General features: G+C 48.8%; 2 protein-coding genes across 2 annotated transcripts in view; one reads left to right on the top strand and one right to left on the bottom strand.

The window, feature by feature from the left end:
• Positions 1-2135, bottom strand: part of BCO1 (beta-carotene oxygenase 1) — a 71988-nt gene extending 69853 nt beyond the window's left edge. The window contains exon 1 of the mRNA XM_057314673.1: positions 269-2135. The gene's annotated coding sequence lies outside the window, so the exon portion shown is untranslated. The remainder of the gene's footprint in view (positions 1-268) is intronic.
• The window catches only part of LOC113252530 (polycystic kidney disease protein 1-like 2), an 88685-nt gene that overhangs the window by 20896 nt on the left and 48955 nt on the right, over positions 1-18834 (top strand). Inside the window, exons 6-17 of the mRNA XM_048224010.2 lie at positions 127-347; positions 2121-2525; positions 4679-4756; positions 7143-7192; positions 8919-9036; positions 10555-10762; positions 11983-12103; positions 12817-12958; positions 13928-14104; positions 14719-14864; positions 15529-15723; positions 18420-18551. Coding sequence (XP_048079967.1) covers positions 127-347; positions 2121-2525; positions 4679-4756; positions 7143-7192; positions 8919-9036; positions 10555-10762; positions 11983-12103; positions 12817-12958; positions 13928-14104; positions 14719-14864; positions 15529-15723; positions 18420-18551 — 1993 coding nt within the window. The remainder of the gene's footprint in view (positions 1-126; positions 348-2120; positions 2526-4678; positions 4757-7142; positions 7193-8918; positions 9037-10554; positions 10763-11982; positions 12104-12816; positions 12959-13927; positions 14105-14718; positions 14865-15528; positions 15724-18419; positions 18552-18834) is intronic.

The following is an 18834-nucleotide window of genomic DNA, read 5'->3' as shown; positions in this document are numbered from 1 at the left end:
TTTGCAGAGCAGGGGAGCGTGAGGTGAGGTGAGTGCATGCGTGTGCACATGTGTGAATGCATGTGTTTGTGTGTCCCTAACACTGGTAACACTGGTAACACTGACTATTGCCGGCAGTTCATCCAGCAACGTGATCCACCAGTTCACAGCCCCTGGAGAATTCACTGTGTTTGCTGAGTGCACAACCACGGAGTGGCATGTGATGGCTCAGAAGCATGTGACAATCCGAGACAAGATGGAGAGGCTCAATGTGACTGGGTGTTCCAACCTGTCCAAGTCAGGAGCCAGCCCTCTCTGCCGCGCTATCTTCGGGGACCCATTGTGGATTCAGGTGGTACTCGATGGAGGTGAGTCTGCAGAAATGGTCAAGGTCAAGGCAACCTTGATTTTCCCCAAATCCATCCATCTAACACCCAGGCTTTAGTAAATACTAACAGCACTCACGTACCGAGCCAGTTTTTTAGCTCAATAGCACCTAGTATGTGCTCGGAACTAGTCTAAGTGGTTTACATGTACTAGCCCACCCAGTATGTATTACTATTATCTCCATTTTACAGATGAAGAAATGGAGGGAAGGTTCGGAAATTGGCTCAAAGTCACAAGCCTCGTAAGCTACTCTCAGCCTTCCAAATGCCCTTTTTTGCATGCCCATAGTCCCATCAGAAGAACTGAATTTCCAAGTCACTTCTCGTTGGGGGAATTTGAATAGGACCAGGAGAGCTACCAGCTGGGCCTGAGGCCATCTCAGTGCGGCCAGCCCTGACCAGCTTGGCATAATGATGCTGCCCCAATCAGGACTGCTATCCAGTGACACACACTGCTATAGCCACAGCAGCTGTTAGGGTTGGTGTCTACTCTAATTAGCCAGTTTCTTTTCTGATTGGTCACAGAGGCCATTCTAATTGGCCATCATGTCCATTTTGATTAGGCAAGGTGTCCCTTCCAATCAGTCACAGCATCTATTCTGATTGGTCACAGTGTCCATTCTGGTTTATCAGAACATCCATCTAATTTGGTTGGGTGGGACCCATGTAGTTTCAGTTATTGAATACTCTGAGTATCATCCCTTTTCTCAATAGAGACCCTACCTACTAAGACCCATCCTCACCAAAAGCAGCATCTTTCCTGTAGGCACAGGTTCAATTTGAGATCTGGACAGAAGCCTGTTGAGGTAAGCCACATGGTGCAGAGCTGCAGAGGTGAGGACATGACTCAGTCTGACCTCGCAGCTCCTGGAGCCTCACTCGGCAGTGACTTAACAGAGCCACCGCAGGTCCTTAAACACGATACTCGTTTTGGTGTGCTTGTTGGCTGAAGATGGCTGCTATGTGCACCTGGGAAACCCAAAATAATCCTTCATTTATTTTTTCATTCTACAAATATAACTGAGTGCCCGCTCTTTGCCAAGTGTGGGGAGAGGGAGCAGTAAACATGAGACTCAGACGGCTAACCTTACTCTCGGCAGTATCAGCTGCATCGTCATCATCGCTCACACAAGAAATATACTCATTTGGTTTCTATTGGAAAGAATCCTAATTTGGTGGTTTATATCAGATTTTAAAAGTCAACCACAATATTCAGCATCCAGTTAGGACAGCCAGCCCCAACCGTATGGGAGCCCTGTCTTAATGTGGACAGGCTGCGTGCTCCTGTGGAACAGGGTTCAAGGCAGTCTGCCATGGAGGTGGAAGGAAACGGCTTCACCTGCTCCTGCCTAGAACAAGACTGGGGGCTAATTGTCACACATAGTAATCAGCCATCAGCTTCGGGAGATGTTCCGTTTTTAGCCTTTCTCCCTCCAAGACCTACCCTGTCAACAAAATGTTCTCAAATCTTTATTACAAACCTTTAAGTTTACGGGTAACACATGCATAGTATAAATTAGAATGTGCAGATGAGCAGAGAGGACCTAAAAAGAAAAATCAGTCATGTACTCATTACTCAGAGATAATCACTGTTAATACTTGCGGTTGGGACTTATCCCTCAACAGGTCTTTATGGCTATACTATGTCCCTAGCTATATCCAGAATCTGACCTCAGAGCTTGAGTCTCAACTAACTCGGTACAATCTGCAGCATGGTTGTTGTCAACATTCTTAAATATTTCTTACCTTACATAGGAACTGGGGTGACTTACACTGCACTGTCGGATAACACAACCCTGGCTGAGTTCACCACACCGAGTGGCCTGCTACCCTACAATCTGACCCTGGACCGAGCAGCCCAGCAAAGGATGGGCCCCGGGATGCACCACCTGGAGATCAGAGCCACCAGCAACACCACCACCTCTGTACCCTCTAGAAACATCACAGTCCACTTCATGGAGCCTCTGTCGGGGCTACAGGCCTCCTGGGGTTCTGATCACTTGGAGCTTGGACAGGACCTACTAGTCAACGTCTCGGTGGCTCATGGCATCCCGGAGGGGCTGACCTTTGAAGTGGTAGGACTTAATGCAACCTTCTTCCATCAAGAAGAAAGCCTCGAGGGGCCATTTGGGATTTACCATGTGGCAGTTCCTCTTGAAGGTACCTGGGGTTGGTGGGCCCCCTTCCAAACTTCCCTCCTCTTCCCTTCCTGACTCAGGTATCCAGTGTCCTGCCAGCCAGTTTCGGTGTGTCCTGGTCACAAACCTGGTTCACAACATCCAGCCTAGGTCACAAGATAAGGAAGAGACATATTATCTGCCCTCATCGAGTTCAGAGTCATGGGGGTTCTCATTCTGGCACTTCTGATATTTGGGACTGGATCATACTTTGTTGTGGAGGCTATCCCACACATTGTAGGATGTTTAGCGGCATCCCTGGCTTCTATACACTAGATGCCAGTAGCGCCAGGCCCCTAAGTCACGACAATCAGAAACGCCTCCAGACATTGCCAACTGTCCCCTGGACAGCAAAATCTGCCCCACTGAGAACCACTGAAGGAGAGCTGGAGTATTCCAATTTTTCCATCATTTCTAGAGGAGAGTGTGGTTCAGGAAACTAGTCCATGCCCTTGGGGGAGAGAGAGAGAAAAAAACAAGAGTGGGAGAGGGAGGGAGAAGAGAGGGAGTGTCACGATGATGGCTGGAACAGAGATAGGGTGACAGACTGGCTGGCACCACCAGGGGAGGAGACCACAGCAGACATTTGCATTTAATCTGGAGAGAACAGAGAGTCCCTCAGGGCAGTGTGGTGAGGTCAGCAGGCAGGAATGTGAGGAGGGTCACAGAGTCTCCAGCCCACCCAGAACCCTGCCCCACCCCCTGGGGGTCCCTGGCCCTGGGTCTCAGAGGTATGTAAGAAAGAGGGGAACACTATGCAGGTGTGGGGCTACCATGCCCTCAGCAGCAGAGCTGGCAAAAGAAATAGCAGGTTAAATGACAGATTTGAGAAGAAAAACATTGGACCTTTGCCAGTCAGAGGTCCAGCCTGAAACAGAGAGAATCCAGAATGAAATGAAATGACAATGGAAAATATGCACAATATATAGGCTATAAATCAAATGCAAATTAATTTTGTCTTCTATAAAAGTTGCCTGGCAGGGGATAATAGATAAAATCTCTGCAGGCCCTGTAAGGTTTTGGCTCACTCTTAGATGATAAGTAGTCTTCTCCCGACAAGAAAAACAGATTTGGATGACTCCAGGGATGAAGGGGGTGAGGAGGAAGGAGAGGGAACCAGGTAGGACAGGAAGACCCTCACTTGGTGGCTTTGGCCCAGTCCTGGCTGGCCTTGCTCTCAGGGCCCAGCAGATGTTCGCTGCTGCCTCTTGTGGGAGCTTCTATGGGCTTTTGAAGCCCCTACTGTGTCCCTCAGCCTCCGGGACTGGGGTGATGCCTCTCCCTCAGCTGGCCACATCTGCCCAGCTGCTGCTTATTCTGGACCACCAACCAAGTCACTCTGTTTTCATTCCTGCTACCACTTCCAGCATGCCCTCTCCCCAAGACAAACATCTGGTCTGTAGGAAACTCTCACCTTTTCCTTGGCCTGCTACCAGTGACTGCAGTTGTTTCCAAATGCAGACCTTTCCTCCCTCCCTCTCACTCTACCCCCTGTCATAGACCATCCTTCAAGGGCATGAGTATAGAACTCTTCCATGGGGGTCCTCAACCTCAAAGAGCACATATCCGCTTATCTAAGGGTCCCCTCTGATGAGTTTCCCTCTAGACTTCAGAAGGTAGCACCCACCACCCTTCCCCATGAGGGAGGAGAGGAGGAATATACTCTTACCCCAAATAAGTCTTATAAATCCTTCTCTCTCTTTTCTACCCCTCAATCTTTTAAAAGTCCTGTCATGTCTTTCCTTCTGCTGGAATCTCCTCTCTAATTTAATGAGCACTACTTGTCCTTTGGACTTTAGCTTTAGCCCCTCCATAAACCATGATCCACGAAGAGACCCCCTGCTCTGTGTCCACAATGTCCCCATGCCAATTTCAACCATGGTTAGGCACTTGGTCTCCTGCATGTCTACTAGACTATAAGGACCTTGAAGACAAAGACCACATTTCATTCATCTCCGTGTCCCCAGAGCCTTGCACCATGCCTGGTATACAACAGGGGTTCATTAAATGCTCAGAGGATGAAAGATTCAAATGCTGACATCAGTGGATCTGAGAAGCATATGCTGGGAGAGCTGTCTCAGCATAAGTTAAACAATTTATTGCAACAGCCATAATTCTCCACCCTTTGCATTGCAGGCACCTTTCTGGTCACTGTGACGGTGAGGAATGTCTTCTCAAACTTAAGTTTGGAAGTCGGAAGCATCACTGTCACAGGCAAGGAATTTCTGCAAGGGGGTATAGAACTCGTGACCAGGAGTCTGGGGCATTGCATTTGCTTGCGATTCAGTGAGGGACTCTTCAGAACAAAACTCTGAATACTTACCTTGCTCTGTAGATGTTAAGGGACAGTGATATATGCAGTTAAACATTCAACCATTGTTACAGAATTCTAAAACATCCGAGTTTGTATTCGTTATGTTGCTTTAGGCTCCAAGCAACAGAAAGCCCAACCAAGGTGGCTTTAGGTTTAAGGCTTTATTATTCCACATACTAAGAAGTTAGGAGGTAAGCTATCCCAGGGTTGGTTCAGTGGCTCAGTGTCACCAGCAAGGACGAGGCTCACTCTGTTGTCCTGTTCTGCCATCCTCAGAGCTTCTGCCTTGTCCTTAGGCTTGCATTTCATCAACATGGCCACTGCAGTTCCAGACATCATATGTCAGCCCAGCATTATCCAGCAGCTGCACAAGCCCATTTCCCTCTCTGTAGCTCTTGTTACTAGGGGGGACATTTTCCCCCTCATCCCCAACAATCTTCCCCCTTAGATACTGTCAGCTGGGGTCATGCACCCCAGCTGTAAGGGATTCTGGAAAGCAGGTATCCAGCGCCTCCAGCTTTGTGGGAGAAGGTGGATTCTGGCAACCAGGAAGAAGGGCGGGGTACTGGCTGCTGGGCAGGCCACCAACAGTAGCAATCACAGAGCTGAAAGTTCATCGCAAATGTGTTTGCCAGGACTCTTTGAGTAGCAAGGGACAGAAAAGCAGTTCAAACTGGCTCAAGTCAAAGGGAAATTTTATCAACTCAGAAAAGTAAAAGTCCAGGGTTTAGGCACAGCTTGATCCAGTCACTCAATTTCATCAGAAATCTCTGTCTCCCCATCTCTTGGTTCTACTTAGGCTTCATTCTGATTCCCTCTTCCCGAGCAGGAGCAGGATGGCCCCAGGCTTCAATCTTTAACCTAGAGAAGGAGCGCCTCTTGGTGGATATTTCCAGAAGTCCTGAGGTTGTCTCTACTGGTCCAAGCTTGGTTCATGTTCCCTCCAGGACCCACTGCTAAGGCCAGGGGAAAGTAGTATTCAGTTTAAGCAGACCAGAATCATATGTCCATCTGGAACATGGTGCAGAGTCAGCTTCACCCAAACCAAGGACTTGAGAGTTGGGAAGGGATGGTTCCTCAGGGAAAATGTTACCTGTAAGTGCTCTTACCAAAAGAAGGGGGCCTGGACGCCAGGACAGGGGAAAAAACATCAGATGTCCTCCCTACTGTCCGCAGCCCTCCTTTTCCACATATAGAATTTGAGGCCCAGAGAGGTTAAATGAGTTTCCAAAAGTCACTCAGTTAATTCATGGCAGGATCAGAGGCAGCAACTATTTCTCTTGATTTCTTCATTCAGGGTTACTGGACCCTCTTCCTTCTTAAGATTAAGAAGGTCCTCTGTGTCTGACATCATAGCTTTGCTTTGTAGAATTTTACAGACCTTCGAAGTTAGAGTTCTCTGAACGAGAATTCATTGGGAAAGAATTTTTTAAAGATCAGTGGTACTCAGATCTTAAGACTCACATGGATCTGCCAGTGCAGATAAAACACATTCCTATCTTAATCGCTACCTTTAATCAGACATTAACATATTCACAGTTGAATATTTTCAGAGCATATCAAGTGCATGTACATTTTCCATTTTTTTAAACTTGATATACCAATACTCTTTATATATATATATATATATATATATATATATATATATATATATTACAAAGCAATGGTACATAAGCATAGCATTCAGCCCTCCTGGAGGCTTAAGAAATAGGGATTGCCTTTCCATAACAGGTGAGGACCTTAAGACTCAGAAAGAATAACTAACCTTCCAAGGTTCACATAACCAGTAAGAGACCAATAGAGGACCCAGAAATGCACCATGGTGTGCTGAGGCCGGCTCCTAACAGCTTTTCAGAGCTGGTTCTGTCCATCTCTTGCTCTACATTCACTGAGGTCAGCTTGGTAGCTTGAAATCTGCCTTAGTGGGAATACTGGTGCCACAGAAATTAGCAAACACTACAAATCAGAGTTCCCCACTCCTTCCCTAAACTGATAGTTAAACATTAACAGCATACACCCACATGTCTGTCTCCAAATCTTGTGTGTTATCTGCATTGGCAACTGCCTGCCTCTTTCTTAACATCCAAAGAGGTGTCTTTAGTCCAATGGTGGACATGATGGTTTGGGTTTTTACCCATTTCTATGGCCTGAATGTTTGCCAAATTTCCCTAACCCATTTGCAAGACAGGTGGATCCCCTAGGGCATCTTGAGCATACCCCTGACTCTGCTCTTTGGCAACCTTATAAACAACCAAAATCTGATGCCTGTTCCCACTGTGCTTACAGCTCCTTCCAGTCTGCAAGAAACATCTGGAACAAATGCCAAGGAAAAGAATGTGAGTATTTGTTTTTTAAACACTTAACCTCACAAGAAAAAGATGTCTAAGTACCCTGCTTTAGTTTTGAGTTTGGGTTTGTTGGTGCTAATACCCAGAATACTAGGAAGCACAGAGGTTCTTCCATTTGAAAAGAGATCCAGAAGGAATGAAGTCAAACCAAGCATGTTCTCCAACCATAACAGTGTTATATTACAAATCAGTAGTAAGATACCTGGGATATGTACATATCTTTTAGACATCTTGAAAATTAAACAGCACACTTGAAAAAAATCAACAGGTCAAAGAAAAATACACAAGGAAAATTTAAAAATATTTCTGAGTGATGATAGTACAATCTATCCAAATTTGTGGGATACAGCTAAAGCAATGTTCAGAGGGAAATTTATAGCTATAAAGCTTAACTTAAAAAACAGGCCCAGGTTCCTTAGTTTTACAGCAAGACTAAGTCCTCAACTCCTTGCTGTTGACGTTGCCCGTGCACTTGTTTAATAACAAAGACTGTGCATCTACAATGTTCAAGGCTTGGCGTTAGGGACTAGAGACACAAAGGTGAACAAACAGCTGTGGTCCCTGCCTTCTTGGAGCCTAGTGGGCGAAACTACTGAACAATTTAGCATCTCATTAGGAATTGTGATAAGTGTCTAACTAGAAGCAACAGGATGCAGTGACAGCAACCAACACAGGGTGGCCCAGCAAATGTGATCAGATGAAGCCTCTCAGAAGGTGACATTGGAGTGGGAACCTGAAGATAAGACAGTCAGTCATGCTGGAAAGCAGAACAAGGCTTTCTGGGTGCACAGATATGAAGGCGCTGGGGCTAGAAGTTGGCCTGAGGACTATGGGGGGTAGAGCGTGTAGGAAATTACAGAGAGATGGAGAGAAGCCAGATCACATGAGGTCTTAGGTGCCAAGAAAGGGGTTTGGGTTTTACTCTCAGGCCATGGGAGACCACTAAGGGGTTGAGTTCTGCCATGTAGTCTCCTGTTACACCAGGCTAAGCCCTCTAGGCCTAGCCATTTATTAGGTCCTACCAGAACTTACTCCAGGAGCACACCTTATACCTGCCAATCTCTCCTCCTAGAACCCACAGGCTTGCTCCTCCTCCTTCACAATAGCTCTGTGCCTTCCTCTGTTCCAGACACAATAGGAAACATGTCACTAGCTCCTTTCATTTAGTCCAAGCAACCCAGGAATTGAATGCTATCAAACCTTCACAGGAATAGATGTTCTCAACCTACTGCTTCCCTCTTACACATTCTCATAATCCTCTGGGCCCCCCCTCTCTTTAGCAGTTAGCATTCTGTGTTTTAATTATCTGTTTCCTTGTTTGTCTTCCCTCCCAAACTTAAGGGCAAGGCCCAGGTCTCTATTCCTGTATCTCTGGCAATCAAGCATGGGGCCTGACCCAGAGCGGGCTTTGTTAACGGCTGGATGCATGGTGGACCCTTAGCACTGAGCCCCCATTCAGACTAAAGTTACTTATCCTGTGATTCATCCCCAGAGGGCGGCCAGGAGGATCATACAGGGTCTGTTTCCATTCAACCTTCAGACTAAAGTTACTTATCCCGTGATTCATCCCTAGAGGGCAGCCAGGTGGATCATACAGGGTTTGTTTCCATTCCACACCCTATGCTGTGGCTAACCTTGGCACAGAGTGCTGTGGGGTGGGCGGTGGGGTGCCAACTGTGGAGGGGCGTCTCAACAGCCTGTGCTTTTTCTGCAGAGAGAGAAAGGGGATGTGCAGGTGTACGTGGAACCTGGTCAGTACGTGGATCCTTTCACGACTGTGACTCTGGGCTGGCCAGACAGTGACAAGGATTTACGCTTCCAGTGGTCATGTGGTAGGTGGCTGCAGAGCTCTGGAACTGTCCTATCTCACCGCAAAGTAATGGATAGAGGTCAGCTTTGCTGTTTTTTAACCTTCACACCTGCCATTTTGTGCACTTTGCATGGGTAGAGATTGAGAATTCCATGGAGATGGGAGGGTGAGGGGGGAAGCAGTGGCAGACCGAGGCAGAGGTAGCCCTGAAGGCAGGCAACAAGGAGATGCATTATCTGTAAAGAATCTGAGAACAGTAATTAATCCTAAAAGTCAATCTGCTTTATTTTCACCACAAACAACCTCAGTGATAAAATAAAAACAATTCCTCCCCTCCAGGTGGATCCCTCCTTTCACTTCCTTGCCCTTGATAGGTCTCTGGGAAGAGAGTCTAGAAGTGAGGAGGCATTTTCAGACAAACCAAGAGAGTAGCACCAGTACCCATTATTTAGAAACGGTTGTCCTCCTTTCTGTCGGGATATATCCTAGCTAGGCAGACATTCTTTTGGAAATGAATGCCATCCCTACTGTACATATTATTTTTGTTAGCTGTTTTTCTTTGAACAATAAATCCTGCATTTTTAATGCCATGATATCTTCTCCATCTTGATTTCCTAAGTACATAATAGACTGTCTAGTTGATGTATGATCGTTTATTTACTTGTGCCCCGTTTTGGGACATTTAGGTTGTTTTGAATTATTTGCCCTTATAAACAACGTTGTAATGAACATCATTGTAGTTATATCTTTATTTGCCTCTGTGATTACTTTCATAAATTAGTTTTGAGAAAATAAATAAATTTCAAGACGTGGAATAGCTGGGTTTAAAGTCACGGAAACTTTGAAGCCTTTCGATATCCATTGGTAACTGTTCAGGACATCTTTTTGGCTGTTAATTCTTATCAGAATTCACAGAGGACACACCTATAGAGTTTTGGTAGTTGAGCTGATGGCCTGACCCTAGATCATGTCTTGTGAATGACTAATATGCTGGGGGGCAGGGGAAGTGAGGTGATTGATAGATAAACATTGATCAACAGAGATGAAGGGCAAAGGATACAGGGATTTACCGAGCCAGTATCATAAAGCCGGAGGTGACATGCGGCCTCTCAGATGGAGATACAGTCCCCAGGTCCCCAGTGTACCCACAGGGACACAGAGCTGAGGACAATCACTTCCAAGTGGAGTGAGAGTTACACCAGAGTCAGGAAACTGCCCTGGATGCTCTCCCAGGCAGAGCTGTATATCCTCCTGGCCACTCGCCTGCTATATGCCTGCCCATTGATTCATCCGTGCAAGTGGCTGGTGCAAAAGAAGTGGACGTACGCTGCAGGTCTGCTCAGAGTCAGGGTGAAGCGCCGCTCATTTCCCCAGAAGCATCCTTCCTCAGCACCGTTTCTGCACCCTGCAAGTGAGAATGTTTTTTAAAAATCAAACTCTCTCTTTGGAGCTGCTTTTCTTATCTATGACTCTTTTCTTCTAAAAACCCCAAACCAGAAGGCTCCCTGGATGGATAACAGCGTTTGCCCCTCTCTCTCAGGACATTGCTGGGCCCAGTGGAGCTACTGTGTTGAGAGGCAGCTGCTCCGCACAGACCAAAGGGAGCTGGTGCTTCCTCCGTCCTGCCTGCCACCGCCCAACTCTGCCATCACCTTGCGCCTGGCCACCTGGAGAGGCGGGGAGCTGGAAAACCAGGAGGAGCAGTGCCTCTATGTGTCCGCCCCCCTGGAACTCAGGCCTCGAGTCAGGTGGGGGCAAGAGAGCAAACATCTGCGGTGTTGCCACCCCTTCAGCCACCATTTAGGCCAGTCGCAGTTCTCAAAGGGAGTGCTCCCTGGTGGTCAGCAGTGATTTGCCCCAACGAATGCAGGGAGACAGTGCATCCCAATGACAACTTCCCAGACTCAGGATCAGGGAAGGCTTCCCTCAGCAGAGATATGAAGAAGGAAGAGGAACTAGCTTGGCAGGAAAGGGGGGCTGGAAAGGAAACTGGATAGCAAAGGGAGGGAGCACAGAATAAGCTGGAAGTGAAGGAGACTGGTATGGCTCAAGTATGGAAGGAGAGAGAGGGGCAAGAAGAAACTTGGAGAAAAGGCAGGGCCTGGCTCTGGTGGAACCTTGTGGGTTATGTCGCAGACATGATTTTGAAGAGTTCTGGAAAGTCACCCAAGAGTTGCAAGCAGGCTGGGGACATGATTACGTCTTACTTCAAAATGCTGTGGTAGCAGGGTGGAGAGCAGGTTGGAGGAGGGCAAGAGAGGGCTCCAGGAGATTGCTGAGTTTTTACAGGAGTCAGGGTGAAAGCTCAAGGTAGCCTGGTCTATCAGCTGGGTCTCAGCAAAAAGTAGATGTCTCCCTCAAACTGGGAATTGATGAGAGTTGGACAAAGGGTCTATTTACAGATGTGGGCAAACAAAGGGAACAAACTAGAGATGACAGTGCAGGACTACGATAGGAGGAAGCCACTCTCCTTCTTAGGACTGCAGAAGTAAGGAGTGGTGGATGGCGTTGCTGGAACCCCCGGGAGCTGCGGTCTTGTTTAGAGGAACACAGCCACTGCGATAAAACCATAGCATTCCTTTATTATTGTTAGAGCTAGAAGGAGTCACAGAAATATCGTCTGCTCTGACCTCCCCCCCAACTTCGCAGGTGAGGACACTGGGGCTCAGAGCTTAAGTGACTCATGCAAGGTGACCATTCTTACAAGGCAGGGACAGTATCTGAGGACCCTGGGCTTCATGTACTCTCCGTACTATTTTTCATCGGGAATGAAATAGGAATTCAGTCAGGCACAAATCACTCCATCTCCATGGCCGATGTTATGTCCTGTTTTTGGTTGGGGCATGGGTTGCTTTTATTCCCTCTTTCACTTGAAAAAAGGCCCTTTGCCACCTTTGCAAAGGACCTGGGAAGGACCAGGCCACAAGGCCTGAGTGAGCTTCCGCACTCCATTCTGTCTCCCTCTCAGCTGTGAGAAGAACTGCAGACCAGTGAATGCCAGTGAAGACGTCTTGCTCAGAGTCACCGTGGGGGATGACTCCTCAGTGGCCATGTTCAACTGGTATTTAGAGGATACCTCTCTGGAGAAGGTGAGGACACTGGCCATCACTCCCACTTTGATTGACCAGACCCTGTGTCACAGGCCCAGGACTGAGCTGGGGTGGGTCAAAGCCCACGGGGTGGGGGGGGGGCACGGTGGTAAGCGTTCCCCAGAGGAAAACCAGGGCATTGGTCAGGAGGGAGAACAGATGCAAGGAAGCAGAAGTAAGGAGAAACATCACAGCAGATGCTGCGGGTTCCCCAGCCCAGTTCCTCTTCCCAGGCTGACGCACCCATCCCCAGCTGCTGTGGAGTGACTGCTGGCCAGTAACCGATGGAGGTGGGGGTCTCACAGTCCAGCCCCCCTGCCTCTGAATAAGAGAACTTCTGTGATGTGGCTAAGGCTCCCTGTGGGATCAGGCTGAGGCTGGCTGGACACCACCTGAAACCACTTCTCTGCGGAGTTTCATTCTCTGCCCTACTCTGCTTCCCTCTCTGCTCTGGTTTTCCTAAGAGCCCTCCCTCAGTAAATGACCTGCACATGAATCCCCGTCTCAGGCTCTCCTTCAGGGGAACCTGATCTCAGACAAACAGCTACACCAGAATGGAAATTGGGTATCTGGGCTCACTCGGGGGAAAGCAGGTGGTGTCTTTGCAGCAGAGACAGATCTCAAAGGCCTCCTAGAGGTGAGAAGCCACCACCCTCCTGAGGTCCAGCAGCCTGGCTGAAGCCTCAGGGGCTCTGGGTGATGCTCTCTTTCAGGCTGAGCCTCTCCCAGCTGTCTGCAGATTCCATGGATTTTGGCTGAGGTCTTTAATCCTCCTTCAGAGCAACAACTCCACACTGCGGTTGAACAGCTCCTTCCTGCAGACCTGGGGCCAGGCCATCCGGATCAGAGCCACAGGTGTGGAGGTCTCCCCTCAGTCTCTTGTCACGGATCCTGTCTGCCACAGAAAGTGAACCAAGACAAACCCAGAAGCCCTAAAATGTGGGACTTCAGTGCCGTATGGTCAGGGGCCATACGCAGGCTCTGGTGTTAATCCCATCGCCACCACTTTCTAGCTGGGAGGCAAGGCACTTAAACTCTCTGTGCCTCAGTTTCCTGCCTCTGAATTGCATTATGCAGGGTGGATGAGACAGATTTTTCTGAGGTGGTGCAGCCTGCGTGTGCTGCCAGGAAGATTCTCACTTTAAACAAACCCAGTGTGGGGGGAAATGTATATTCTCAAAGAGACAAATGATGGGTTCTTTTCCTAATGGATTCATTTGATTCAGTTTTTCTCAACGTGACCCACAGATCTTCCACACTGGGACAACCTGGGGTACTAGTTTAAAATGAACACTCCCAGGCTTGCCGTAAACCTTCTGGATTAGGTCTACACTCATCATTTTTAATTGGTTAAAATTCTCTTTATGCCCAGCTCTTCTAGGTGCCTACTCTTTGAAATACCAGGGGGTGTGGGATGCTGGCGCAGGTATGGGCCTGGAAAGAACAAGGCTTCGGGCGGGATCAGCCCGTTTCTAGATTCTGGCCATGGCCCTTTTGAGCTCGGTGATCTTGAGCAAGTCATTTTGCTTCCCATTAGACTTCCTCCTCACCAAAGCTGCGAGGAAGCTACTAATATTAGCCCCGTTTTACGGATGAAGGACTAACTCTTAAAATGTGAGGCCCCAGGATACCCTGCATCAGGGGAGCTGTTAGATATGCCGATTACTGGGCCCCACCCCAGAACCTCCAGAGAGGTCTGAGGCTCAGGGTCAGCAGATGGGCCTGGGAATCTGCATGCTTAACAAGCTGCCAGGGCGATCCTGAAGCATGGTGGTTTGTGTGACCCACAGAGCCCCTCAAGCACCCTCTGTCTTCACTCCCCAGCAGTGACTGGGCATGCCTATGGGGAGGACACCATTGTGATCAGCTCTCTGCCTCCCCCCGAGGTGCCCACCTGCACCATCACCCCGAAGGAGGGTACCGTTCTGACAAGCTTCACCATCTTCTGCAACACATCCTCGGCCCTGGGCCCCCTGGAGTACTGCTTCTGTCTGGAGTCAGGTACTGGCTATGCTCTCCTTTCAGCTGCTGGGCTCCATTTCTCCCAGAACAGGGGTCTGTCTCCCTGTGGAAACAGCAAAAAGTATGTTCCATCTGTGAGAGGTTTGCAGAATGAAGAACCCCCTACACCTTAACACCAGCCCCAGGCGCATTGACCCAGCCACACTTCTCAGAGAGGGGGGGGAAGCAGTTTAGATCAACCAGCCTGGGAAGGCCTTTGTACAGGAAGTGACTTTTGAGTGCACTTGGATATGTTTTGAGCTACTTTTTAAGATCTCCTCCTCCCCTCTTCCTCTTCCTCCTTCTCCTTTTTGTAATTTGGTTTGCTACCTTGAATTTTTTTTAAGCCTGTAAAGAGGGAAAATATTTTTTGAATTTTTTATGGATTCCAGTAAAATTATTCCAAAGTCCTAGTGGCATGTGATTACCTGGAGAGACCAGGGGATCAGTATAGATGTCTGTCTTCTTTCTGAAAGCATGGAGTCCCTGAGTGCCTGCCCTGCCTTCATAAGCTGCGGCTTTCGTGTCCTTGTCATCAGGCTCTACCTTGGTGGCTTTCCAGTCTCCCTGGGGCCTGGAGATGCCCCCCTAACTGTTGAGTTTCCATTTACCAGGTTCCTGTCTACACTGTGGCCCTGAGCCTGCCCTCCCGTCAGTTTATCTGCCACTTGGGAAAGTAAACAATAACTTCATGCTGACAGTGGTCATTTCTGTCTCCAGTCTTGCAGGGGACAAACAGCAGGCCCATGCAGCAGTAAAGGTGGGTAGTGGCAGGCTTTTGTTTCTTTACTGAGAAAACTTGTTGACCCAGCTGAATGAACCTCACCAAGAAAGGGTTGAAGGGAGCCAAGGGCATGACCAGATGAATCAATGATTCATTCATTCCTTCAACTAGTATTTTCAGAGCACCTGCTATGTGCCAGGCCCTGGGGACACAGCTGTGAACAAAACAGACATGGTCTCTACCTTTGCAGACCCTACATCTCAGTGGCCAGAATAGGGGTAGGGCCCTGGAGGACAGAGCAGGAGGACGCAGGGATGGGACAGACCAGTGCCATCAGAGTCTAGAGGGAGGAGGACCAAAATCAGCCATCAGGGCTACAAGGCTGAGGATGGATAAAATCAGGGTAAATTTGAAAGGTGAGAGGCCAGGTGGAGCAGGAAGGGATTGGGGCATGACGAGGAGGGCAGTGAGGGTAGAGCAGTGACTTGCCCAAGGCTTGGTTTCAGTGGCCATTGGCTGCCTGCTACAAGTGGGCCCAGCTGCCCTCAGCCGCAGGAGAGACCCCACACCAGGTGCAAAGCCTTCCAGCCTTGCTCTGGTTTGCTTCGCGAGACTGTGACTTCAGGCTCCAGGTTTTGGAACAAGAACTGGTGAGCGGAGGTCTTCCGTGCCCTGAGCGTGCTTCTGGTTTCCCTGTTAGGTGGGACTTGGAGACACCCATGTTGGCAACGTGGCATTCCAAGCCGCAGTGTTGGAGAACATCACCACCACTCTGCAAGGCGAGCAGGACCCGGAGCAGCTCTTCCAGCTGGCCAGAGCCGTGTTGTCCACGCTAGACCAGGAGTGCCAGGGGCACGGTTGCGGGTGGCTACTGAACATGGACACCAGACAGAAGGTGCTCAAGATGGGCCCCTTTCATGCCATCCACTGGGGCCCCGGGGTATGTACACAGCCATTCAGGGTGGGGAGTGGAATTCACGGAGCTGGAAAGCCTCAGTATCTGCCGAGGTGTTGACATCAGCTCCCTCTCTGGTCCTTTCTCGGTAAGTGACCTAAAATGATGCAAACCTGCTTTCCCTGCTCTGCCTCATGGAGTCAAAGGCTTCTAGGGCAGGAGGGAATTTAAGAGTATCATTCCAGGCCTTTCTGTCAAAGATGACAACACGAAGGCCAGAAGAGAAGAATGGCCTGGCCTCACTCATATATAGTTAATGGTCTGGTGTCCCACCTCTGTCATCCCACCTCTGTCACTTGCCACCTGTACTGTCACAGGCTGGTGAATGAACTTCTCTAAGCCTCAGTTTCCCCAGCTGGAAAATGGGGATAATAAATAGTATTTTTCCTCATAAGGTTAGGTTAAACCATTTGAAATTACCAATATTCAACTAGCTTTAATCCACAGAATGGCCATTTCATGTGTTACAACCTGACATGCCAAACAACTATCGCAGTGTGTATAATTACTTTCACTCCTGGTGTCTGCTGTATGAATATGTGTGGGTGCACAGACACAAATGTGCATACACACACATACACACACAGCATCACGTACACCTGCCGGGCATGGAGAAGAAAGACTTCTCTGGTCCCCTGAAGGGTTTGCATGAAAGTACTTAGCATGGTGCAGGACATGTGGTAAGTACTTAATACAAAGAAGTGGTGGTTGTCATAGTCATTACTTATAAATAACTAACATTTATTGAGCACCTACTATGTGCTGCCAGCCCCAAGAGCTTCAGGGATATGTAATTCTCATTAAAACCCTACAAGGTAAATGGTGAGATCCCCATCTATGTTACAGAAGAGGAAACCGGGTAAGAGCATTTTAAAAGTTTGCTCAGGCCCACATTTCTAAGAAGGCGGTGAAGATGGTGTTCCAACCCAGACTGGCTCTTCCTCTGTCCACCTCTTGCCCTCCTAAGCCTCTCACCCCTGCCCTTGTTTCACCTTAGCCCCTCTGTACACCCCACACCCCCCTGGTTCTCAGTCTTGGTTGCATTCACTCTGAACATTATCTATGGAGGACTTCCATTTGGATGTCCTGTGGTCCCTGAGCACACAGACTATGCAGCCACCCAAGGTCTCCTCATGAAACACTGGGGTCCTGGCAGGAGGCAGGCATAAAACACTAATGGAATGACTAAGAAGAATTTAAGAAGGGCTCTGTTGATAAAAGCTGGGGCTCAGCCTGAAGTGACCAGAATCTGGAGGGGGCAGCTGCATGGAAGGGAGACCCTGGTGGAAGCAACGGTTTCTGAAGAATGAGGCAGTTGACCCATCTGGCAGGCAGGCACCAGGAGAACAGCTTCTAGCACTCTCTCCTCCTGCCCTCTCATCTCCTGCTGAATGAATCCACTGGCCAGAGAGTCAGGAGCCAGTGGCATCTGCATGGAAGCTGCCTCCAGGACAGTGACAAAGGAGGGAGGGAAGATCCGCAGAGACGAACACAATTTCTCCTACCCGAACATTCTGACAAGAGAGAGTCCCCTCATATACTGGCCTTTTCTCTCCTCCATCCAAGCCAGAGCCTAGATGCGCCCTGAGCTAACAGGAGACACGCGCATACTCTGCAGCTGCCGGGAAAGGCTCTCAGACAGGTAGGCTGCATGAACTGTGAGCAGCAGGCCAAGAGAGGGGGACTGTGCACTCGTATCTGTGCTGTGCCACATGGTTGCCATTCGCCATATCTAGGTACTTATATCTAAATTAAATGCATTAAAATGAAATAAAGTTTAAAATTCAGTTCTCCAGTTGTACTGGCCACGTTTCAAGGGCTCAACAGTCACTTCTGGTGAGTGGACAGTGAAAAGATAGGACCCTTCCATCAATGAGCAAAGTTCTCCTGGGCAGGGCTGAAATCATAGTCTTAGTTTTTCTCTGTAGCTGCCAAGCCCAGCCCCCAGCCAGCCCTTGTTAGGGCTCTGTGGCTTAGAAAGTGTGGTCCCCAGAAGCCTCTACACTCCTCACCATCTTCAAAGCCAGCAGTTCAGCATCTTCAGATCCTTCCCCCATTCCTTCCTACCCCTCCAGTGCCTCCTCCCTCCCCTCCCCAAACTTTCCCTTCTCACCTCCTTTCCCTTCCTCCCCCAGCCTCTTCTTCACCTCTGCATCCATCCACACATCTTCTCTGACTCTGGCTGTCCTACCTCTCTCTTACACAGACCCCTGTGGTTACATTGGTCCCACCTGGTTCATCCAGATCTGCTCCCATCTCAGAACCCTTAACTTAATTAAAATTCCAAAACAGAGGAACCCATGCAGCACTTGATCTCAGGGTCATGAGTTCAAGCCCCATGTTTGGGGAGTAGAGAGTACATAAAAAAATAATAAAACTCCAAAACAATTTTGCTAAAGTCCCTTTTTCCATGTGAGGTGACATATTGACAGTTTTCAGGGATTAGGATGTGGACATCTTTGGGAGGCTATTACTCTGCCCACCACACATCCTACGAAGCAAACAGAGGTCTTTGGGCTTTGGAAAAACCCCAGATGAGCCTGGTCACTTGATCTGACTCCACATCTTTCTGAAATGGTTTCATCAAGCCACTGGAATTACATTTTCTCTCCCCATCTTCCTCCCTCGGCATCAAGGTCAGAGAGCATGTGCTGGGGTCACTGTCTGCGGTCACTGCCACCCTGGGGGACATACAGAGGGTACAAAAGTTGGCCCAGGTGCTGAGAGAGGCAACCCACCTCAGTGAGGAGCTCACACCTATGGCCCAGGTAAGTGAGGCCCACCTGCTGTCCCAGGCCAAGCCATGGGACACACACCTCTGCAGTGGGTAACTGACAACTCACCCCAGGTCAAAGGTCCCTCAATCACAGGGCCCCCAAGGCTTCCACCATCTTGTTTCCAAGGGTCCTGCATGGGTGGTGCCAAAGAGATGAGATATCCTCCTGCAGCTCCTGTGTCTCATTCTGGGTGTCATAGCCTGTGTGCTCACATACCTTACTCCCCCGCCTACCAGTGACACCTCAAGGGAGTAGCTGACTCTAATCACTGAGT

The sequence above is a fragment of the Ursus arctos genome, unplaced genomic scaffold (assembly GCF_023065955.2).
Source record: "Ursus arctos isolate Adak ecotype North America unplaced genomic scaffold, UrsArc2.0 scaffold_19, whole genome shotgun sequence".
Classification (NCBI taxonomy): Eukaryota; Metazoa; Chordata; class Mammalia; order Carnivora; family Ursidae; genus Ursus; species Ursus arctos.
This window is presented reverse-complemented; position numbering and strand designations above follow the sequence as displayed.